This window comes from Saccoglossus kowalevskii, chromosome 13, assembly GCF_978046115.1.
Source record: "Saccoglossus kowalevskii chromosome 13, keSacKowa6.1, whole genome shotgun sequence".
In the NCBI taxonomy this organism is placed as follows: Eukaryota; Metazoa; Hemichordata; class Enteropneusta; family Harrimaniidae; genus Saccoglossus; species Saccoglossus kowalevskii.
Window position 1 is genome coordinate 26,230,968 of NC_140653.1, and position 26,317 is coordinate 26,257,284.

The following is a 26,317-nucleotide window of genomic DNA, read 5'->3' on the forward strand; positions in this document are numbered from 1 at the left end:
GTAATGTCTTTGACATTTGAAATCACTTAGAAATTAACGAGCTACTTGCAATAGCATTTGTGAAAAAGCAATTTTGCAAAAGTCAAATTTTGTAGTAGTGAATATTTGAACAGAATTTGCGCAATTTTTTTTTCCTGAATGTGTCACTCATGAATCACAAAGCGGTTTACACTCTTTTTGTTATGAAATCTCACATTGTTTATATACACAGTGGAATTAAACAGTCCCAGTGCTAACAAACAGGGACTTTAAAAAACTACACACACAGCCATAAATTCTAGAAAAGAAAATCATGGTATATATATTTCATTTAGATTACATGTAGGTGATTTTAAAAGTTACCATGGCCATGTATATCAATTAACTTGATTACAGAAACTCCCTTTTCTCAATGATTCATGCGAGCTGTTACATTCCTATAATCAAGGAAAACGAGAGGTTAAGTACGTACAAACCTTAGACGTACTTAGCATATAAAATCAGAATACGACAGAGTGGTGTAATCAACTCACAATATTTCTTATTAGCGCTTAAGGTAGGGCAGTTATATGCACACGAATGTGTGGACTAATTCTTTTTATAAGATATATTGATTGGATAATACCTGGTCACATGTCATGTATCAGTATTTTCTTAGCCAATCAGGGAGAGTGTTTTATGGTAAACCAAGATACATTTGTAAGTGGACTTTAAGAACACTTCCAGGTTCAGATTTCACATGCTTTTAAAACCGATGCTTGAGAACATTTTAACTGAAGTACTCCGAATGGGTTTGCTTAAAACTGGTTTGTTAAATGTATACTGTACACAGCAAATAAGTAATGTAATCTGTAGTAAAAGTAGACACTTTTGTGTTTCGGTTTTCTGGGCTCTAATAATTTAAAACACAGACCTACGTTTGAAGACAACAACCATCTTATGTTTCGGCATACAGTTAACCATTTAATTTTCGCTGCTGCTCACAATTTAAGGATTTTTTGGATGTTTGTATTCACAAATTTACGTCACTGACGAATTTTTCACCACCGAAAATTTTCTGTGGTTCACAGTTTACTATGTAAAGCAAAGGATGCAGAAACTGTACTTTATTATGCATGATTTATGAATATCAGTTTTTTATTTAGCAGCAAGCTTTGTACATGTTTTTTTCCATAATTTCTCCTTTTAATTTTAGACTAGATATACTATAGATGCTGATCAATAAAATATGGAAATCTGTGCATGTTTATTTCATGAGAAGTGACACACACGTTGACTGTGGAGACAAAGAGTGGGGGAGTCATCTTACATCACTTTTCTCAAAATATTTCATATTTTTTCCCAAAATTTTAATGAAGAACTAAAGCCAATAAGAAATTATGTCCATGTGATCCAAAATTAACAATGAAGTTATATAAATATATAAAAATGTTCAAAATATTGTACCAACATTTTGTTCTGATAAAAATAATCACACAAAAATGTCTTTGTTTAGTTTTTTTTAAATAAGAAACGTGCACATTTTTCTTTCATGTTTTTTTATGTTATTTTATTGCACAATATAAAAAAATGTTTGTTCTCTGTATTTCATAACACATAAAAATATTATGCTTGAATATAAAATATTATTAAAAATATAATATAATATAATATAATTGAAGGGTGCCAAAAATTATTTGATATGTACATGCATGCACATGTATTTGGCATATTGTTACTAGGCAACCACAGCATCTGGCATATCTTCACATGAATCTGACTTTCAACGGTCGATTGCACAGTCACCATGCCATGAACAATTAAATTTTCAGTTTATTAAACAATACATTTTTATTAATTCCCATATCAGCCATATAGATGATAGCTGCCATTTAAAGTCAAAACCATTGAACGATGTCACCAAGGGACAACTTGCGACAAATCAAGCATAAATCCTGGCAGGAAAAGAATCAGTTTAACGTGGCAGTGACAGATTGAAAATTTAAAGCAACGCCAGGGGAATTTGATCTCTGTGATAACAATTTACTTTTTTTGTTTGAAGAGATGACAACTGACAGAATGAAATCTGATGTCTTCGGGGTATATCGCAAATCTAACCTTGACATTTCTTAGTTATTCATGTTTGATACAGTCTAGAAATCTTCAAAACAGTTCCCATGGTGCCTGGGTAGGATGTCGTATTCCCCAAGGAATGATGCAATGCAGAAAATAAATAATTACGAACAAAGAGGTTTATTAGGAATGACAAAAAACCTTTGTAGAAGAAATTCTAGTCTCCTTAACAGAATCGTGTAGATAAGAGTTGAATCCTCAGAGGTTTGTAGTTTTTGAAATCGCACACAAAAGTGTAGCGAGAGGAAATTTTTACCATATTCACATGCATTGAATTTGAATTTTTTACACCTTTCAAAAAATAAAACCCACTGAATTTTTGTCATAATGTTTCAAACATTATGATCAAGCCCTGCAGCTAATAGGAAATTATGTCTTTTTGGTTCAAAATTATCAAAAAATAGAAAAATACATCATTATAGACATACAAAATGGTTAAACAAAAAAAAAAATTTGCCTATTTCCTATCACAACACAAACTAAATGTACCCGACAGCTGCTTCAATGATGATAACTATAAAATTTCCGATCAAATGTTATTATGTTATTTTATATAATTTTTGTATACTATATCAGAGGTACATTACTTGGGGTATGCAAGTAGCGTGACATGATACCAAGATCCCGTCACAATAATGGGAACATGCATGCCCAAGGTAACTAGGATACTGGGAGGTCCAGGTCGATCAAAATAGCTGCCCACAATATGACGGATTACGAGAACTTTATTTTCGATGTATTACATTTTTTCACTATGATTTATAGTGAATGGGTTCTTGACATGATGTCACCATACAGAACTGTATATTTTCATGAATATATTTATCATATCTTAGTTCCTTTTGGATCAAATGTGCACACAATTCCTATTTTCCTACTGGTCTTGTTAAAATGTAATTGGAAAAATGCCACAGTAATCTTCCTTTTCTGCAGTTTCATATACTGTTCAAATTTAACCTCGGTGTAACAGCAAAAGAAAACAAAATCATCAACAAGCACCATACACATAAAAACCTATGATTGTATATTTCTCATTTAATAGTATAAATTTTACAACGTGCATGATATTAAAACTGAAGAAGTTATTACAGATCACCAGGTACAGGTGGTCACGATTATTGCCCTTTATAACAGATAAACAAGCTACTAAAAATCAGCGAACAAAAAAAGACCCCCTCACCAATCAACATTCCTTTATCATTATTCTTACATAATTTTCAGCACCTGAGGACAAGACTGAAGTCGGAGACAAAAAAGGACCGTGAAACTCTTAAAAAGAATAACGGCAAGAATAGAACGACTGCCGAAAGATTGTTCCTCCTGAGTTATTGAAGGCTTTCAAACCGTTCTGGTTACGTGCAAAGAACCTGTATCAGCTGAATCCTCCGATTGTTTTCTTTTCATCATAACCATCAAACTGTAACAACACACACAGTAAAGGGGTATAAATAAGCAGTTCAATTACTCCGCCCCTTTTGTCTCTGTCTTACCTCCTCTAAAACTAGTTTTTAACACAATTGATATCATGGGTTCCTTGCATACTTCGTGCCTCAGTAAACTTTCTCAGGGTGCCTTTTAGTCGAAAAGTTCACAATCCTTCAACTGGAAAACATAAACACTTTTTAACACGGGTAAACAAATATTGAAAGTTCGTTCCATGATCGCATGACAGAGATTACTGATTGCAGTGCTGAAATATATCTGAGAGCTCTCAAAACCTGTTCAAGCTCCTCAAACACAGTTTTTAACGTAGATTTGATGTTCAAATAAATTATACTTGGCTTTCTTTCTCTTCTAGTGTTAATTTATCGCCAATTACCTTGATGGGAATGTCAGAGGATGAAAACGCTCATTTCTACTTTAAATCTGTCGCCATGATTTATCGGACCAAACACACACAGAAAACAGTGAGCAGTATTTCGTAGCGTCTGGAGCCTTCTATCATACTTTCAGCAAATAGATTATATTGTGTATCAAGCAAAAATTTATTTTTTTAATTAATATAACAACTTTTTCATATCAGCAGAATGTTCTCAAAATTTCCATTTGGGAATTACAGATAATGTTTCTCTTAATTAATACCAGTAACACTGAAAACTGGATCAGTCAAGAATTTGGTTTACAAAGCAGACAAACACCACAAGCAAACAATCTTTTTTTCTACACAATAGTGCATATATCAATTATTGTGGATAGAATTTTTGAGACCAAAAACACAAATGAGTGCTATCAGAGGCTATCATACTCAATAGGAATCCGGTGATTAACATTTCAACCCGGCAACCAGTGCAAATGAATGAGAAAACAATTATGCGAGTTTATTTTTGTGAATGGTTATAAAAGTCAAAGGTAAAACTCAAAGGTAAACTACAACCACCTGTTAACTATTCACTTTATTCAGAATAATCATTTTTTTAGTTTGCACTGAAAGGACATAATTTCCCGTTATCTACAATGGTTTTCTTCATCAACAATTTTGAAAAAAAAAAAAGAGAAAATTATGATCTATTTTGGGATTTCCAAAAATTGACGCAACATACCTTTGAAATTATGCCAATTTAATTTTATGTCATCATACAGAAAATAAAACCCATAATATTTTCTCATATTTTTTCTTAAATATCTATCAGGACCTATTCCAAATAGGACATAATATCCATTTGGTAAAAAATTATAGAAAAAAAATTGACAAAAAAGCAAATTTTGTTTTCAATGTTTTTGACCAGTGCAAACAAGAACTTGTTGAACAATGCTCTGATGATGATCAAAGGTTCTCGCCCTGATTTCTAAGTTATCAGCCAAATTCCACAGTGGAAAAACTAATCCTTTCTAAAGTCTGTAGGTTCATATATAGCACACTTATTAAACGTAGCCGAATACCTTTGAACCATATCTGATGAGGACAATTTTATCAAAAGCACTTGGGGATTGAGACATGTATTTATATACACAACTGTTCAATCTATCGTTTCTGAAAAACGTACACGTACAAAGGCAAAAAAAATGTAAAGCTGTCGTGTCACTTGCCAGCAGGAGGTACACTTTGATTAAACAACACTTGTCATCCCACATACATATTGTATAGCAGTTTATCTGGAGTGTATATGTACATGTGTCATCGTGTTAGTAGACTATTGTGTGTCAGTCAACACATGCAAAATTGATTCACCAATTTGTTTATTCCATTCTTAGAGCAAAATAATGTAAAGAGCTATCTAAAATGAACCATGTGAAAAACTGGAAACCAGACTAAACTGAACAATCATCTTATAAAATTAGATGAAATTAGCAGAATTCCTTATATGGAGATATTTTTATGAGTTATCACCTACCAGGCGCTAATTTCATGAAACTTTCATCAAAGTGTAAGAAATTTAACACCATCCAAAATATAAAAGAGTGAATGCCAACTGAAAAAGACATAACCAAAAAGCTTTGTATTTATTTCCTGGGAACAGATATTGATGGCAATGTTTCACATACTTTATGTGTACGGCGACAACATTCATTTCAAAACTAGATGTTGTAATTCAAAGTTTGAGGAATGCCTTGACCACATATGGCCACAGTAATACAAACATCAATAATCTAATCTAATGTACACTATTAGTAATCTAACTTATTTTCTGGAGCGAACCATCCAGGCATTTTCACCATGTGACAACCATCACTGGTGAAAATGACTCTAGAAAACTGCATCTTGAGTGTTAAGTTGTTGAGACTCTCCAGAACAGTGCAACATAAATCAATCAGGATTGTCTCTAAAAGTTTTCTTGACTTTCGGTGTTTTCACCGACTTTCACATTCAACATCTTGCACAGAGCCAATAGATATACATGTTACAGTGGTGTGCGTCCAACAACATAGAATGGTCTGTGATGTAGCCACCTGCCACCCCGCCCCGCGAATAACAACACAGTGCATGTGTATGAATTTTATCAACACTAAAAACAAGATATTACCGGGTAATGAGCTGTGGTTTCGATCAACATACTATCGTATCTGATCTCTTAGTAGCGCATGCACTCGGGTAAATGGCAGAGGTGTGACTATGTCAAGGTAAGTTGTATTATAAATAATCAATATTAAAATAAATGCAACTGTTGGTTTAAATGCAATTCTTCTCGTAGATACGTTTTTAATACAGCAAGTACGTATATATGTCATCAACAGATTAGTTTGTACTGACGAATCAAAACTTATCTCATTAGATATAAACATGTTAAATCTAGAATAATTTTTCATTTCCATATTCAACAATTAATGTATACAATTAATGTATGCAAAATTAGAGAGAGAGAACAATCAAATCTAAACTGTGCGGTAAAAGCCACGGGCGAGTTTTACGAACCAAACAATGACACACTTAAAAACATTAAAAATAATTGCTTGTTTTATTTACGACTCTGAGATCATTAAATGTTTGTGAAATCAATAAATCAACATTCAGATGTAGTTCTCGCCTACCTGCGAACAACTTTGAAAAGAGCGATAGCTTCGCTTTCACAATGACAACATTCGTGAACTAGGTGTGTTTTTTATACATTTTGCAGAGTGTAATTACTTTTAAAATCTGAATACATTTAAACATTTCACGACAGTTTAATAAATTTATATCTGAGGAAGATTCTTTCAAAAAATTTTAAATATGCCGATTTGTCCTTTATTGCATTTTACGAAAACCACATAATTCCCAGTTGCAGCGGATGCATAAATAAATTGTACATGCGTAACTAGCGGTAGTTAAATGTGAAAATTAAACCCGTTGCGGACATTGACTCTCTTTAATTAGACAAAACTGATACAAAAACAGCTTCATAACCACAAAAAACAGTTGATGTTGAACAAATGAAACTCCTTTTAACGATACCCGGTACTTTTTTTAAAATGTTGTTGGCTTTATAAATGATACTTTTAAAGTTTGTTGACTTTTTTTTAATTATGCTCTTAAGTGGGAGAATATATTTATGAGATTGATCTACAAATTAGGAAAAATTGAAATCATCAAAACAACATCCAGTGTCACTATAGAAAAATTCTTTCATCTTAAATTATCAATCAAAAATATCAATCTAGCAAATCTAGATATATTAGATATGCAAATGTTTCAATCACACTTTCCCAAAAGCATTGTAGTCTGAGGTGAAGGACAGTTACAGTAATCTAATCTGAACTCAGGACTGTAAATTGATAACCGGAACATTTCAGCCAAGGTGCACGTTTGTGATTTTGAACAAGAGGAGAAAAAAACGAACACCTGCCCAAAATAATACAACCAAAACTACACTCCAGTACTTAGTATGCATACTGCTAACTCCAAATGTGACCCACTCAGGAAAAAAAGGAAAGCTCGTGAAAGAGTTTTCTAAAGCTGTATTGACTGCATGTTGACGAATGCTTAACTCTTCTGTGTGTGGCCTAACCGGGGCACTGTTGTTTCAATGGTGCAAAGGTGCAAAGCGGCACATGACCAGACTTGTCATGCTATGTACTGTCTTAACATTCCAAACCCACAGGTACGCCTGTATATCTTCAGTTGCACAATGGTGAGGTGAAAATAATACTTTTTCGTGCATGACTGGTTTCGTAGGTTGGGTTGTCTATTATCAGTTGCCATCTTATACACGTGTCATACGAGACTGACCCTTTTGGAGCTGGTCAATTTCCTGCAGAGGGGGACCGCCAGCAACACAGACATAAAGTCAGTTTAGATGTTTGATGATAACCTACACTGCCCTCGCATAGCTCTAAGTCTCAGTACTACCTTGAACAATTTAATGGTGTGGAATGTGGGCTATTGGTTCTGGGTGCGGGCGTGAAAAGTTATTTCGCGAACTAGCAAACACAGTACATCATTCATGGGTCTACAAAGATCTGCGAGAATGGATCAAGAAACAATGGAAGGTGTAATGAGAATTTGTGACAATAAGTTGAAAAAAAAATATTGAAAAACTATCATTCAAAACTTTATAAACATTTCTGCAATTCATATTTGTGTATATAACTACTATATAGTGATGAAGAACAAATGAACCCCAGTCTTCAGCAAGCAGGTATCGACATTATACATGCAATGACAGCCATGTAATGGCAAAATACTGTGGAATACTTTATTTTCGCTGGAATTAATTTTCGCTGAAAAGGCTTTTTTGGCGTTTTGTGTGGAATTTATTTTCACTGATTTTTGATGAGTTTAATGTGAAATATAGGGGGGAAAAAAAGTATATTCGCTGGATTTTATTTTCACAGAATCATCCCTTCAGCAAAAATAAAGTATTCTACAGTAACACCGGAACCCTTGTTGAGATTTTACACTAAATACGTCAAGACTGACACGCACCCTGAGAAACTATGCGAAAAAAGCCAGGGTAGATAAAGCAGTTGGCTACTTGAGCATGTTTCCAATATGAGTCATACTAATGTCGACACAAAATCACAGTTTTCAAAGATAGACCCAAAATACCTGCACATAACGTCTATAGCCACATGTTTACATTTGTATCTGTCTCATCTCTGCACCCTTTTCCACATCAATCTGAGACTTGCAAGGACTGTTTTGTATAGTTTAATTATTATTGAGGAGTAAGGTATAGTGGTGGATAAAACCAACAAAGGTGCCAAATACCAAATTACTGTATTCATGCATTTAATATCACTACCGGTATTCTCTTATTTGATCACACTCACATGATGTACGTGATATTTAATTTAGCAGATTTCACTTATCAGCAAAAATAGTGAGAATAAACTCTATGTAGATCCTTGGGAAACATTAGCAAATAATTTTGATAGCAAATAAACATTGCCCAACCTTCCATAAACATAGGGCAATCTCAAAAAAACAAAAAAAGTTGAACCAAAAATTCTCTATAACAAAATATATGTACACATATATTCACTTGGTTTTATTTTCGCTTATTTCCCAGATAGCTACTTCAAATTAAAACTCGGTGAATATATACAATTAGTCGAAGCATTTGCTGTACATTATATACCAAATTTGTCTATTATTAGTAGCCTATGTGCTTAGGTAAGTAACATATGTGTTCATGGACAATTTAAGTAATATTATAATAATTCCGGATACAATGAATGTAATTTTCGGATTATGTGTGCTTCGATTGGAGGTACCTTTCTAATACCGTGAATATCCCCATGCACTATCAAATCTATTAAAATTAAACTGTGAAATTTTATGTCTTTTACTTATTTATTCTCAGGGGACCTGATTCCAGTAAATTATTTTTTTTTTAATATGTGTGGAGTGGACCAGAGTAGATGAATTCTAGTATACATAGGTAACATGTCAATTAATGAACAGGTGGCTACTACAGAGCAAGTATTGTTACCGTGACATAAATGCAAGTGGGAAAACAATGAAAATACAAAGAGCACATTCCATCTGGATGTTTTCAGCTCGTACTAAACAATGCTTCTATTGTTCCCTATCATTTGAAGCTTAGCTAAAAGGGAAATGCTATAAAGGTGGTCATTAACAAAAGAGAATGGTATTTTATTGTTCTGTGGTTTATTGTTTTGTTTGTTTTTTCACAATTTTTTTTTTGTCAGAATTCTTGGGTAGGCAAACTTTCTGGAGATTAAATTGTACACATGAAAGAATTTTTTTTGTTTAAATGTCAGGTGGCCACAGTAACAAGCGATATGCAGAAAGTGTTGCTTTTTTTTGAGAATACATGTATCATGTACAAATAAAGTATTTTCTCTTTGCACTGTTTAAGTCTGTTTGCTCATATTATCCCTAAGAATCGTCTACTGTAAACACACTTGCTGTTATTTAATTTTGTTATTTTTTAACTAAACTAACTTGAATTTACATGTAAAATAACGATAGAACACATTATTTTCCTGCCAAGTTTGTGAACTTACAACCTAGTGAAATTGCTCAAAACATCAAAAAAGGTGAAAATAATGGTTTTAGAGTATTTCCAGGGCATCATCCTCACTTGCGTGTAATTTTTTTCTGAAAATCGCACAAAGACTAGCCTAAATAAAAGCATTGACACCGTTATGAGATATTATGAGGTTATACTCTGACTTGTTAGTAGAGATGGTGGATACAAGTGATGTCATCAGCTAGTACATGACATGTATTACCCGTGTAACATCAGCAGATAACCTTCATATCGAGATTACAAGTGTTGAAATTGTAGTTATCCAGAACTATCACATGCATTACGATTAATATGCTAATTTATGCTAATTAAAGTGTACCAATGGACATCCAATTGCAATTGTGGTCGTCTGTTTTCAGTCATCGTCACAATTATTACCCTTGAACTTTCAGTCGTACATTGATATTTAACATCACTGCAATACGCAAGTGTATAATCGTCATTTTACGGTCTCAAATTAAAAACCATATTATTGTGATAAAAATACTGCAATAACGTAATTTGTTTTTACATGTACTGTTCGAACATGCATAAAGTGATGCCGTTTAACACAAGTATCGTAATGTTCACCATACCATATCAGCAACACTATTTCAGTGTAATGTAGTTTGATTTCATAGACAAACAATACAAGTAAACAAAAACTGACAGCAAGAGATGTATTTATCCTTGTTTTACAATTGAAATAACTTTGCAAAGGGTTTGTTCGCAACAAATCACTCAAAAGTGGCAACAAAGTACATGCAGGCATTTAGGGGTGTAACACTCTGTCTGCCATTAGTAAATAACGAAAACTTATTCCATATGCAAATTAGTAACAAATTAGCATATTTCAGCCAATCAGAAAAGAGCATGTTGATTATGGAGCTCGATCAACTCAAAAGAGCATTAACTAATGGTGGTTTGCTTGCATTAGCACGTTTACCAACTTTATTATTTTTGCAACATCATACTGACATACTCCCACTTCACTGGCTAAGTGATGGTATACCTGTCGCAGATTACGTCATTGCAGTCGAGTGCAAATAACAGCGCTTATCTAAAGGCGTGCTGATTCCGGTTTGTCAAATGTCATTAACAGTTGGCTTTCAAACACGATAAATAAATAGTAAATTACCCGCCATCCAACAGTTGAGAGGAAAATACAAAATGTTGCCAATAATGGTGAGAGCCTTAACCTTTCACTACCAGTTCCCTATTTTCATCACAAATTCCCAAAATAGTCATATTTATAGTCTGCACTTTCCTTCAGAAGATTGGGACGAAAATAGCCAAATTTTTTAGGTAAAAATCAAAAATTGACTCAAATTTGTAACTAGCAATGGTGTCAATAATCAAATGCACTTTAAGAGTCATAATAAACAATATTTTTGAATGAATTGTTTCTTTTTATTGTGGATACCATTATAAATATAAGGCAAAAAATTCTAATTTCAAGACTGTTTCATGTGGTTATCAAGCACTAAATTACTTCAAAATTTCGCTGATTTCCCTCAAAATTAATATTTATCTCCCTCACCAATGTACAATAAAGTTGTTTTTAGAAATACCCCGGTATAGACCAAGAATTAAAATTTAAAAGTGAAATGCAACAGCGGGTAGCGACTTTGGTACACACAAACTCAGTTTTAATTTCAGATTTTTTCCCCTCATCTTTCCTTCAAAAAGAACAACAAACTGGGACACTTGTGACAGAAAGATGTACCCCTTTCATAGACCACAAACAATACCACCATGAAACAGAACATACATGCAAGTGTAAGCTCATTTCAGTGTAAGTTCATTTCAGGAGTTTCTTTTCACATGCTGTACTAGCCTTTTTCTGCAACTTCAACACAGTTAGGAGGTCAGGGCACTGAGGCTTGATAGAAGGTTGGGAAAATAGCAGCTGCACGAATACAGTTGGGTTAAAACTAATATGGGTGGGTACGCTGTAAAGAAGTTTGAATACAACAAATTACATCCCAAGGTATGAATTGTATACAGGGCACTGATTTATCACTTGCAGGTCTTGTCATTTGACTAACGCAACCACATTATTAAAATGAGCTTTTATGCTCGTCTGTGAAATTTAACTTTTTTATAGCATTGTACAAAATTTGTACATTTTTTAGTGTCCCCTTTTTTTTAATCATAAAAGTACTTGTGAATAATGATTCTGACTGAATTCAAAGATTATGGAATTAAACCAATGGACAAAAGTAATTACGTCAAATTATTACTTAAGCTACATCTATTTATAGATCTAATTACTTCGTAGACGCAATCAAATATAAATCAACCAATAAGAACTGAGATAATGCTAGAGCCAATCTCAATTCAACATATCATGCACACTCATGATCAATTAATATAGTCGATCAAAATCACCAGGAAAAAAAAAGAAAAATCACTTGAAAATAGCAGGAATATGCGAGTTAGATATATATGTATATATATATATATATATATATACATACATGATGTACAGAGCACTGATTTTCATTTGACATAATCTACTGGTCCAGTTGTAAATCAAATCATACGACAGATTTAATCAAAGCTACAAAGTCACAGTGTGTTAACCGCATGATAAACGTGCAAGCAGTTAAATTTACCGTTTTGAAGGGAACTGTCCAAATGTGGTTTATTATCGATCCATTTTAAATAACTTTAAGGTGAATATGCATTTGAACTAAGACTGATAAGCATACAATATATCACAGTGGAAAACAAATGCCATCCCTGGAACGTCCACAATGGTCTTTAAAATCTTTTACAGAAAACAAAAGCAAACACTTCAACAACATAACCAGCATTGTAAACTGACCGTCAGTATTGTCGTACCAGACAGATGACATGTTCAAATCGTCAGTATTGTCGTACCAGACAGATGACATGTTCAAATCGTCAGTATTGTCGTACCAGACAGATGACATGTTCAAATCCTACACAGACTACAACCTAGAATGAGCATAGCATATAGACGCAATTGGAAGGCCAAATCTTATATAAATACTACATTATTTAGATTTAGACCACGTCAATAAAATACAATTACAGCAAGTACATCAATTTTGATATTTCGAAGACAGTTCCGAGATTTTGTTTTCTCCGTTTGAAGTTAGCAGACACAAGAGATTGCTGCTAATGTTTTTGAATCTATCTACATCTGACAGAGATTTATGCCAGCCAGTCTGTTGGGAAACAAGATTTTTCAATTTAAAAAATTTCAACCAACAGTGTTTGTTTTCAATTGACGTCACTAAGCATCATGTGATTAAATATCCATGACAGCGTTTGATTTAGACAAACAAATGAGTAAACAAAATCCAAAATAGCAACAGATATTTATAACGGTTGTGGTGTTGAGGTGTGGTTTTTCAAGGACTTTAATCAGGCAAGAAACTTAACATCAAACAGATAAAATTACGGCAAAGTATCGCAGTTTTGGTTCAAAATGTCTTTATCGTTTGGACGTTATTCTCATTTGTAACAGGTAATACCTGAATTCTATTTTTAAAAAGATCTCACTATTTTTCGAGCAAATGAATAAGAAAAATGATTTAAAAGTAAATATGTAAACTATAATAGTTTACCATCAAGTTGCAAATAAAACTATTCTGATGATTATAAAGTTTGATGTTCTGCCCCACTCTTACATCACAAAGTGTAGATAAATATGCCCAGCAAAGCATACACTGTGATCGTTAGATTCAAATGTGAACAACAATCCGTCACGACTCCAATCCACGATGATACACCGGATTGTATGGTTTCTGATAAATTCTCATTGCAATGATGTTAATTATAGATCAAAACTAAGAAGACCAAAGATTAGAAAAACAAATATTTCCCAGAGCTTTTTAGTTCATTTTCAAAGCAATTCTGATTCAATAGCTACATTTATGAATTTGTGTGATTATCAAACTCAAAAATTCAAACACGGTGTGTGATTGATAGAGTTCCGTCTGGCACAGTAAAAACACAGATTTTTGCTCATGTCTTTCTAATGAAGCACTTAAAAATCTATGACCAAAAACTGATAAAGTACCCTCTCGTCTTCAGCATATGCATTATAGTACAGCCCATACAAAAGTTTACAGAATCATGCCAAGCTAATTTTAGATCAATTTTAGTAAACTTTTTTGCTGAAATTTGATGTTTTCCGACAAAATGTATTTGCAAGTGGTTAATTTATTTGTTCAATCATGCACAATGATTTGGTGATTATTTGAAGTGTTATTTCAATCAGATCGTATCCCACAAGCATGTGACAGTAAAATTGTTTAATTTCACATTATGCATGAAATTCGTAGCACAAATAATAGACAGGACACCCTGACATAGAAAAACGAAAACCTGGCAAACAACAATTCTTGTGTCAATAAATAACAGAAGCGAATAAGTTCTATCACACTCAGAGATTGTTGTTTAATTAAACAAGCATTGAGTTATGCTACAATAGGAGATTGTTATTGCACTAGTATTCTTAACAGGACAATTGTCATGGCAACTCAAATTGGAATTCATTGAACCAACACGGTATAGACTTGAAAGCGTCACATATAAATAGGTGAGCAATCCAATTTGATTTATACTTCACAGTAATAGTATACAACTGTTTTCGAGCTAATTTATGATTGAAGGTAACTGCACGATTTGCGATTACAAAGCAAGTTTACAAGTGTATGTGTGAAGAAAGGTATTCATCAACACTGTGTCCAATATGTAATAACATATTACCCATCAGTGTAGATAGACACTCTGGTAGATAAGAGATAATAGTATGCAACCAAGGGAACATGTTGAGTTGCAGAATTCTCAGATCACAAGGGATACTAACTTGTTTTGTTACTAGAGTTCTTGTATGTTATTTGAGCGTGTTTGGAGTGTTTTGCCTAATTGTCAAAAATCGTACATCAGATTACTTCCACAACCGAAGCTTGACACAATTACTAACAAGGTTCCATTGCCATTAAAGGAATTTAGTCAGAAATAGTTTGACTGACACGTACACGTACATGTACATATGTCCATATATGCTCCATTAATGGCATACGTACTTACGTAAATATTCTCTAAGCAGAACTGAAACTTTACATAATAGTAACCAACAACTTACAGTTCCAAAATGAGAACAACTTCAGTCGGAGTTTCGTATACTTCGTGTAGCGATATGACATTCCTATGTTTCATTTCACTGAGGATTTCAACTTCGCGTACGATGTCCTCCTTCTTAGCACCACGTCTCGACGATGCCATTTTCTTCTTTTTGACGAATTTCCCGGCATATTCAATGGCAGTGGTTTTATTGGTGACTCGTTTGACTGTAGCAAATTGGCCACTGAAACGAAATAATATTGAAAATAATGTTATAAAGTTACTGAAATGATCAATGAATGAAAGAATCAAGTTCAACATCAAAATTTAACACCTATGACGGTGGTGGTGTGGGGACCAGAATGACGTAGGAGCCTTTCCCGAGCAGTCCTGTCATACGCCCAAAAATTTACTGCACTTTTTACTTATATTCTTCAATATTTCTGGAAATGAATCCTAATTTTGGAGAAACAGTCAATTTTCAGTTTTTACTCCAAAAATTTGGCTATTTTTGTCCCAATCTTCTGAAGGAAAGTGCAGACTATAATCCGGACTATTTTGTGAATATGTGATGAAAAGAGGGAACTGGTGGTGAAAAGGTTATACTATTATTAATCACACAAGACTACTCTGATACCAATGCATGATGCAGAGTTTTGTTCCAACACCTATCACCACACCAACTGGCAATCCAACCCACTTAAACTGAAATCGTATGCGTAGCACAAAAACTACCATCATACATTTACACACACACACTTATTACATGTTATTAGAATGCCAATTATTTCATTAATTGGACAGTACTCGAAATTAACGAAAAAAAAGCAATTTGTATGCATTCGATTCTCAAAAAGAAATTTACAAATTGATTACATAAAATGCAGATTAAAATCACTGTGGAAATATACACAGGATACATATACTATATATTTAATCTATTAGAAGTACATTTCCAATAGAAATGGACATGAACCAAAAATTACATTCATTGAAGCTGAATCATTAAAATATGAATTATTTTGAATATAGACATTCACAATTCTGTTGCTCACTTTCACTAGTACATGTTTGTATAGAGAAAATGCAAATACACAACTCAAAAAAATGGGTGAACACACAATTTTAACGCTTGTCAGGATGGATAAATGCACTGGTTGTTAATGTAGCACCCATCCCAACTTGTTGATTTGAAGTACAGACCATTTCTATACAGCATGCAGGCAGCGACACAACTACGCAGGGCAGCAGCCTGGTAGTACTGTGATTGTCTCAACAGCTTGCAATAAAATTAATTAAGAGAAATTAAGTTGGTTCCTTAGCTTGATTAGATTTTAATTAACTGCTGATTTGCATAATTAGGTAATGTAACTGTACTCCAGTTGTTGATTGCTTCCACACTGCTTTGTCTGGAATACAAAGTCACTGGAATGCATAAATTAATTAATTATAAAAAGAACACATGTTTATGCATGATTTACAGAGCTCCAAAGGGAATAGGTCTAATTATCTTTCCACAACTATGCTTTCAACCACTACAGACTGTGTATTGTCTATTTGTTTTTAATTTTCGATTTCAAATAAATCAAGAACATCTTTTTTGTTTGAAATGAACATACAGTGTACAGTACCAATCAAAGACAGATTATAACAAGATGGAGTCATTTATAGCAAACGTTCTCACAAATCCGTGACGGGGGGGGGGGGGGGGGGGGGGGGGATGGTTGACCAAGAAGGACAATCACGTATATATACCAATGATAACTGTTTACTTTGATGACAGCAGTGCACAGGTTGAAAATAAAATTGCATGCTTTGTGACAAACTACTCTAACCTTTTCACCACCAGACTTTCTCGCCCAAATTGTTCTACACTTTTTTTCTTATATTCTTCAATAAATTCTGGGAATGAACCTTAATTTTGGAGCCAAAAAAACAAATTTGAGTCAATTTACAGTTTGTACTAAAAATAAATTGGCTATTTTTGTCCCAATCTTCTGATGGAAAGTGCAGACTATAAACAAGACTATTTTGTGATTTTTGCACAATTGTGGCATTTTAAAAATCGACAGAAATAAAGTTGTGCATCCATGTTTGTGCATCTCTAATAAATGCATACAAGAACCAAAATTTCCCATTTGCTGAATCATTACTTATTTTGAGCATGAAACACCTTTGTAACTTACGCAAGTACATGTACAAGCCTACTAATATAGTAAATACAGTAAACTTCATTTCTGTCGAATTTAAAATGCCACATTTGTGCATAGCCATTGTGCATAACAATTAGTGTTTCACATTGACGACAATTCAATAATTTAAAATGTAAAAACCAACCCAAGGATGTCAATAAAAGATAACAAGTCTGCTTTCCTTATTAAAAATTTATAATGACTATTTTTCGTGATATTTGAAGACTCACGAATATCGCAAATTATTGGCATATGGGTGAAAAAACAAAAGGTCACCAAATCCATAATATAAAAAGTTTAAATGAAGCCATGGGAATATAACTTTTTTTAAGTGAACTGTGGTTTAATCATTCCTGACGGGTATAAAATGGCCACATGTGTAAAATATAGAAAATAATCTAGAGGGACAACAAAATATTTATAGAAAAATGTTTGGAATGTCAGTTGTGTTTATTTTAACTACATTTCACAATGGATATCTGATAACTGCCCAGATCCCTGACGAGATAACAAGAATAGAATAAACTGCAAGGATGTTAAAAATAGATTAGCGGGCTGACAGTTGCAATATTTGTACAGGTCACTTTTTTGTCGTCTGTATTGGGAGGGGGGGATAATGTGGCTGTTATTTTTTTTGATTTTGAATTATATAAACAAAATGTTGATTTTTTTTTATTATGAAAATATGAAATATTTAAAAAATAAAAATATTATTACAAATATAGAAGTCAGTAACACTGGGTCAGCTGTTTATGCAAATCTAACAATTTACCTAATATATGTTTGTTTACTTACATATTACAATACTTGACTTATTTATTATGAAAATAAGTAATAAATATAATATACAGTACAAATGACAAGAAGGGGTGGCACTTGTACTATGCCATGACGGTACTCTCAAAGGGACAACTAAATTGTGATAATTCTCTAAGAACACAGAATGTGAACATTTAAAACCAATCAAAATTTAATATTTTATCAAAATAAGAAAGAAGCTTTGAAATTCAAGATTCTTATACATGTATTCCCAAAACGCAAAATTTAAGATTACACTCTCTCCCAGATAAATACTCAAATATGGTGGCTAATTTGCATAAAATGATCTAATTTGCATATGTATTTTGCAATGGAAGTAGTAATAAATATATCAATACCCCTATTTATATTATTTCAGTGGTCAAGCATGGTAAAACCACCATTTTTAAATGAAACCATCATCATGATTACAATTTCTCAAAAGACCTGGATTGTAGTATCACTGAACTTCTAACAAGATGAATGTGGAAACACGATTTAGGTTTTGAGTATATGTATTCTGAAATTTCTTTTTCTTCAATGTTGGCCAAAAATAAAAAACAAGCAGCCTATCGGCTGAGATAGCTCCGCTGTTAGAAATGCACATTTCAATTAAAGAACTGAAGACATCATCAGAAAATGAACAATATGTATAGTATCAAAGCAATCGGACTTACAGTTTTTAACAAGAAGTCGAAAATATCACTTTCTACCAAAAATGACTAAAATATTCACCAAAATTAGAGAATTGAAGATATCATCACGAAATGAACAAATCTGAGAAAGGTCTACATGTAGTATCTATATATGTAATATCAAAGCAATTGAACTTTTGGTTTTTAACAAGAAGTCGAAGATATCACTTTTTACCAAATATGACAAAAATATTCACCAAAATTATAGAATCCAAGATATCATCACAAAATGAACAAATCTGAGAGAGGTCCACATGTAGTACCTATATATGTAGTATCAAAGCAATTGGACTTGCGGTTTTCAACAAGAAGTCGGAAAATATCACTTTTTACCAAAAATGACAAAAATATTCACCAAAATTAGAGAATTAAAGATATCATTACAAAATGAACAATTCTGAGAGAGGTCCACATGTAGTACCTATATATGTAATATCAAAGCAATTGCACTTGCGGTTTTTAACAAGAAGTCGAAAATATCACTTTTTACCAAAAATGACAAAAATATTCACCAAAATTAGAGAATTAAAGATATCATTACAAAATGAACAAATCTGAGAGAGGTCCACATGTAGTACCTATATATGTAATATCAAAGCAATTGCACTTGCGGTTTTTAACAAAAAGTCGAAAATATCACTTTTTACCAAAAATGACAAAAATATTCACCAAAATTAGAGAATTAAAGATATCATTACAAAATAAACAAATCTGAGAGAGGTCCACATGTAGTAACTATATATGTGATATCAAAGCAATTGCACTTGCGGTTTTTAACAAGAAGTCGAAAATATCACTTTTTACCAAAAATGACAAAAATCATTCACCAAAATTAGAGAATTGAAGATATCAACATGAAATGAACAAACCTAAGAGAGGTCTACCCAAGGTACATATACACCAAGTATCAAAGCATTCAGGCTTGTAGTTTTCAAGAAGAAGTTGAAAAAGTAAAACATTGACACGGACGACGACGACGACGACGGATGACGGACAATCACTCATATGATAAGCTCCGCTCAACAAAGTCGACAGCGGAGCTAAAAATGCAACACACCATAAAATGAAAATTTAATTACAAAATCTGGAATTCGTTAATGCTTGAGTTCATTTTTAATTTGCCAACATAGTATATTGATATAATATTATGATAAATTTGTAAATGGATGCCATTTATTAAAAGTACCGCTAATAAAAAAAAAAAACATTTCAACTGCCGGGAATGTAAAAAAAAAAAAAATTATGAAAACCAACAAGAAGACAGTTCTAAAAGACAGAATTAAAAAAAAATATTAAAACTAGATGCAAGACTGAAATGAATAATTGTCAAATAAACAGCCATTATGTATAAAATTAAATATTTTTTTTAATTATTTAAAATGACCATTATCATTTAAATTAATTTCTAGTCACATTCAAGACATGTTGTCAGGAAACACCCCTACTTAGCGGACGATACATCAAAGACATATAGGAATGTGTACACAAAATATTTTAAAAGTATCAGATGGTAACCACATGTTGTTATATACTGTTCATGAGCGAGTAATTTGAATTATGGCAAGGACTCCAGCCATACACACTGGTACCAGCTGATCATTGGTATCGTATCGCTAACAGGACATAATTCGGCCTCCCGTATTAAAATAGACTGAAATGTTTCATATTTTGAAGGTTATTATATCTATACGTGTTTAGTGACACATCATAACTCGAACTAGTACGTCATAGTGATCAATCGATCAATGATTCAAATAAAATGTACAGTGTTGCCTGCGAGATGTTCCAGGCTAAATATAGCTTTTGTTTGTCGTCATTGGGATTAATTTCAAAAAAAAAAAAAAATCCCATCGCAGTATTCACTAGCTGTTGACATGTATACATATATACGTAAGGAAATTGATGTATTATGGGTACATGTATGGATGACTTGTTGACCTGCACCATGCTGTTATAACTTGCTTCATGCTGGCCGTTGGTGTAGAATGGCGATGCTTATATTGTGATATACAACGCCATTCTGATCATTGTCGGTGAATAATTATAACCGTACATGTAGGTATTTTTCAAACCACAAACATGCGACACGTTATTAACGCAAACCCTTGCACTATGTATTACCTCCAACTATATAACCATGAGCTTTTGTGAATAATACATGTACAAGCCAGAGTATCAAGTACATGTACTGTAAAAGGGTTAATTATTCACTGGGTTTTAATTTTGCTTATTTCGCTGACTGGAAAATGCGCTAAATTAAAACCCAGTGAATATGTAAAATTTAGCATACAAAAAATTATCTAAATGATAAAACCGTGAATTTAAAACCCACTGAATATCCCTGAAATGGTAAATCAACGAAATTTAAACCCAGTGAAAATTAGTCATTTTACAGTATCATTCGTTTCTTAACAATTGAAAATACAAGTTCCAACATGTATTGTATATGTGACAAGAATAAAATTTTTAACCAATTGTTGGACTTTAGTATATTTATGCAATTTATATATAAAAAAAAGCAATATATCCTGTTTTGCATATATATTACGAACATCATTTATTAATCCAACCATTTTTCAGTTCCAGTTTCATATATGGATATTGTAGACCAAAATAACAATTGATATAATACAAATTTCAAGCGAATATTTAAATTCATCCTGAAAAAATGAGCATAGAGCATAAACAAAATAATGAAGCAAAATTCAGCGTCCATCAGTCAATAAGCATTTCAATTATAGTTTTGCCACATACAAAAATTGATATTAATAGATGCATGTCATTTCAATGCTCTGCCATCCATGTGATGTGTTATATCTAGCTATGATCATTGAGGTACCGCCATGCTATCATACATAGGTAATTATATAGGCATACTTCAACACTACCCTGGATATCCCTTGAAGCATTACAACTACAAAGTTGATTTAATGATTGTCTCTGTACTTTTAAAGAATGTACATGTATTAAAGTTTCCAATTTTCAAGATGGTTCTTGAAAGAAAGCTTTGGGAAATCCAACTTCCAAAACATTAATGTTTAATTTATCTTATACTCTTCTTCTTCTTGTTAGATGCCTAAAAACAGCTTTAAATTCACAAGAGAATTTTCATGAATTCCATTTTCTAGAAGTCAGTTAAGGTCATTCTTTTGTAATGAACTTTTCACTAGGGTCATTTCAAGACGAGGAGTCAACAGTTTCGTTATCCTAATTACTGGTTACACCCTTACATCATCAAAACAGGAAAATTTATAGGAGCAAAAATGTACAGTATTCCATTATGTTTGCGTTCTTGTAAATAAGCATACAATTTATAATGGATTTTCTCATTTTTATTTTGTTTTTTAAAATGTTAAGAAGAAGTATTCGTTGGGGTAAATGCATGGGTGGATCATTCCTCCCTGGGACAATCACAGTGATCATGTTCTGTTCTGTATTTTATTTGCAGACAAGTCACATGGGATAGAACAATCATTAAAAACAGAACAACTTAGACTAGCCGTATTGAAGCGGACGTTTTTGGGTCAAATCACTTTGCACTATTTCATTGTTACGTCACAGGCCGACAGGCACATAACGGTGAATCAGAGTGACTGTGAGACTCGGGATGATTCTAGTATTGTCACAGAGAAAAGAATAACATCAGCTGTCGCAGCGCTATTGTGTTTCGCGCACAGAGCACAATAATGGTCGTTGACACAGTTTCTGACAATGCTAAACATCTACAAAAAAACGTGTTGTTTTCGCTCATTAACCATTAACGCTACCCCTGTAGACGAACGTTTGGTGTTCACCCCAGTGTGTCAAACTTGTTCACAACACGTTGTTTAACTAGGTAAGAGGTCGAAAATTGCTAAAGCGTGTCCGATTGCTATTTTTTTTTTATTCCTGTGCATGTTTTTCGTGTCCATTCGTGATTTTGCTTGAAACGCCTAAACTGGACCGTGGACGTAATAAACTACACAACTGGTGCCGTCTCTACGCATACGTCCACGGCATTTACAAAATAAACCTTTATTTAATGTCCAACATGAATTTTGCGTAAAGAAGAAACACTCAATACTAGCAATCGACGAACACTGCGTCGTCAATACTATGATTTTAACAATAATTCCTGCTTACCTGCCGATCTCCTCGCCGATATCATAGAATCTTTCCAGCGGTTCATTTTTGAACAACGTGGCCATATTCGCGAATACAACGCTACCCTAAACGTCCGAACACCTCGGGCGCTGACTTGACCTATACATCTACCGAAATTTCACCTAAATCATCTACGATGTGCTGCTGAAACAGCGGAGATCGACGGATTTTCACAACCTACGATCAACTCCCTTATTACTCTGCCTATAACCAATGTTCAGTGGAGCTCCCGAGGTTACAAGTAATTATGCAAATGAGCTCTGATGTCACGCTACATAGAGAAGCAGGGTTGGTCTACCCCAAGACGGGAACACGCCCACCAGGGAATACGGTATTTGGCGGGAATTTATAATAAAACGTTGCTAGTAATTTTACGTATATGAAAACAAGACAAGTAGCTATAAATCTTGATAATTGTTGGATGGGATTCACAAAATCATTTATAATTTTTTTTCAGTTTTGCTTATTTTTGTTCTTACAAAAAACACAATTGTGCAACAACAAGGTATATACTTTTACAAAGTGGTGTATTATTAAATACTATAAAATATTAAAATATTGAGATTCTCTTTACAGAGTATTTAATAACAAATAACAACATGTGTTTTTCCGTTGTGGTCTTTGGATTGTTACTGTCAAATTGTAAACTTTTTTTTTTCAAATATTAAAATATCACATTATTTTCAGCGAGAATGCCCATATTTTCATTTAACACTGTTGACTTATCCCGAAATATAGAAACCAATTTTGACATCAATTATTGCAACTGCCATATTTGTTGAAATATACGCATATGCAAAGAAGACAAAAATGCAAGGGCCGCTCACGACCATGGCTCACGATAGGGACTAGTATATACTATCAGCGCCCTCATACAGCAATTGTTGAACTACTTCTTGTTTTTTCCAATCTAGATGATTATTTATTTATTTATTTATTTATTTATTTATTTACTTTTAATATATTATATGAACAAAATGATGAACCGGGATTGGTCTTTATAGCTGATTTTGAAAAAGCATTTGATAAGTTGAGATGGGATTTAATTATAAAAAGTTTAGAATATTTTAATTTTGGTCAATCATTTGTAACCTGGGTGAAACTCATGTACCGGGATATTAGTAGCCGTATAATCAATAATGGTAATATTTCAATGCAGTTTGGTCTCTCCCGTGGTGTTAGACAGGGTTGCCTCATGTCACCTTACTTGTTTATCATTTGTGTTGAGCTTTTGGCCAATCGAGTGAGACGCTGTGACAAAATTAAAGGTTTATATACAGGTCCCATAGAGAATAAGATCTCTCAATATGCGGATGATACGAATTTCCCAACGTATCCTTCCTGTGAATCACTAAACTCGTTCCTAAATATTTTGTCTAATTTTGCTATTATTTCTGGGTTGAAACCACATTATGATAAATGCAAAGTCTTGAGAGTTGGGTCTATAAAAAATACAAACTTTACTGTTGAAACATCTCACCCTGTAACCTGGGCTGACGGTTTTCTTGATGTGCTTGGAATACATCTTCCTGTTGATTATTCACAAATAACTACATTGAATTTTAATTATCGCATTGAAAAAGTGAGAAAGTTGTTGCAGCCATGGATGAGCATGGGTCTGATGGTATATGATAAAATAACTATTATCAGATCTTTGGCGATTTCGCAATTTACTTACTTGTTTATGTCTCTCCCCTTTCCGGACGCGACTTTTTTCAAAAATATGATAATATAGTTTTCCAGTTTTTACAGGGAGGTAAACGTAATTGGGTTAAAAAAGACAATGTCTACAAACCATATGATAAAGGTGACCTCAACCTAACCAATTTAAGAGAATTCAATGCTGCATTAAAAGCAGCTTGGATGCCGAGACTTTATTGTAATACAAAATCTTTCTGTAGTGTATATTACAAAGCCATACTAGATCAATTTGGTGGTATTTTACTCTTTTTCGCAAATTTACCTTCCGCTTTTTTGAAAGAAATTATTTATCCATGGTTGAAATATAACTATACTCCAATTGATAAAATAGATAACATTTTGCAGGAAATAATTAGGAACAATTCCAATGTGCGCATCAACAGGAACCCAATTGTATGGAAACAATTTATAGATGCTGGTATTATTTTTGTCAATGATTTATTTGGTGAGACTTGTACATTTATGAAATATGATGAATTTATTGTAAAGTTTGGTAAGTTATGTACACATCACGAGTATAATCAGTTGGTATCAGCCACCCCATCTGCTTGGAAAAAAACTAAGCCGACTAATGAAAAGATTTGGGTCTGTATGCCAAATACTAATATGCGCAAAAAAACATGATTAACAGGTGATAAAATTAACAGAGATATTTACACGTATTTATTGAATTTGCATAGTTCAAATGATATCTCTTTGCATATTAAACACTATTGGCATGACATTCTTGACTGCAGCATTCCGTGGAAAATAGTGTTTTCGCTGCCTTACGGAATAACAATGGATTCCAAATTAAGATATTTTCAATACAAGCTTATTATGAAATGTTTGCCATCAGATCGTCTTTTTTAGTCATGGAATATGATTGATGATCATCCTGTATGTACATTTTGTAATGAAGCAATAAAGGACTATTTTCATCTCTTCTGGGATTGCGTTCTTATTTCAAAATTCTGGTCATGCGCATTACAGTGATATCGTACTATAACGCATACCAAAGTATCATTAAATGCAATGAAATGTATCCTTGGTGATGTCGAAAACCATGCCAATATATTATTTAATGCATTTCTCCAGATGAGTCGATACTACATCTATCGTTGTAAAATGTTGGGAAATAGTATCAACATGAATTGTTTCAAGCTGTTTTGTTAAATCTGTGTATACTGTTGAAAATCAAAGTGCATGTATGAAATCAATCTGAGCTTGCAGAGAAATGTGGTGCGTTTGAACAATACTTTTAACTAGAACGATTACTAGATTTGAATTCTTTCTTCCTTTTCCTATACATAGGTATTCTTTTCGTTTTCTGTACAATGTCATGTATTTATATAGTTATCTTCCAAAAAATAAATAAAAAAAGTAAAAAAATAAATAAATGTTGGGTTAAACTGTGAATGATGAGACTCACTTGTATGTAGAACAGTATCCTCCCCAGCATTCACACCTGGCCACCATGTTTATTAATCTCTGTATTAACAGATGCGGACTACAACAGTTCTTACTGTACATACTCTATCTTTGTGTTCTTAAAGGGCGGTGGTCGTCGTGCCGCGTCCTGTTCAATATTATGGAACTCATAGCGACGTATACAACGCGTGGAAAATATATTGTTTATTTATACAAAAAAATCTAACACGCGCTGCGCGACGACTACCGCCCTTTAAGTGATTCCATACAGACAGGTTTTGCCATTGAGTTT

The 26,317-nt window shown here is 33.2% G+C and overlaps 1 protein-coding gene across 1 annotated transcript in view; it reads right to left on the reverse strand.

The window, feature by feature from the left end:
• The window catches only part of LOC100375842 (death-associated protein kinase 1-like), an 88,419-nt gene extending 65,238 nt beyond the window's left edge, over positions 1 to 23,181 (reverse strand). The window contains exons 1-2 of the mRNA XM_085507144.1: positions 22,894 to 23,181; positions 15,109 to 15,330 (exon numbers count right to left, since the gene is read on the reverse strand). Of these exons, the coding sequence (XP_085363270.1) occupies positions 15,109 to 15,330; positions 22,894 to 22,958 (287 nt within the window). The 5' untranslated portion in view covers positions 22,959 to 23,181. The remainder of the gene's footprint in view (positions 1 to 15,108; positions 15,331 to 22,893) is intronic.
• Positions 23,182 to 26,317: the final 3,136 nt, after the last annotated feature.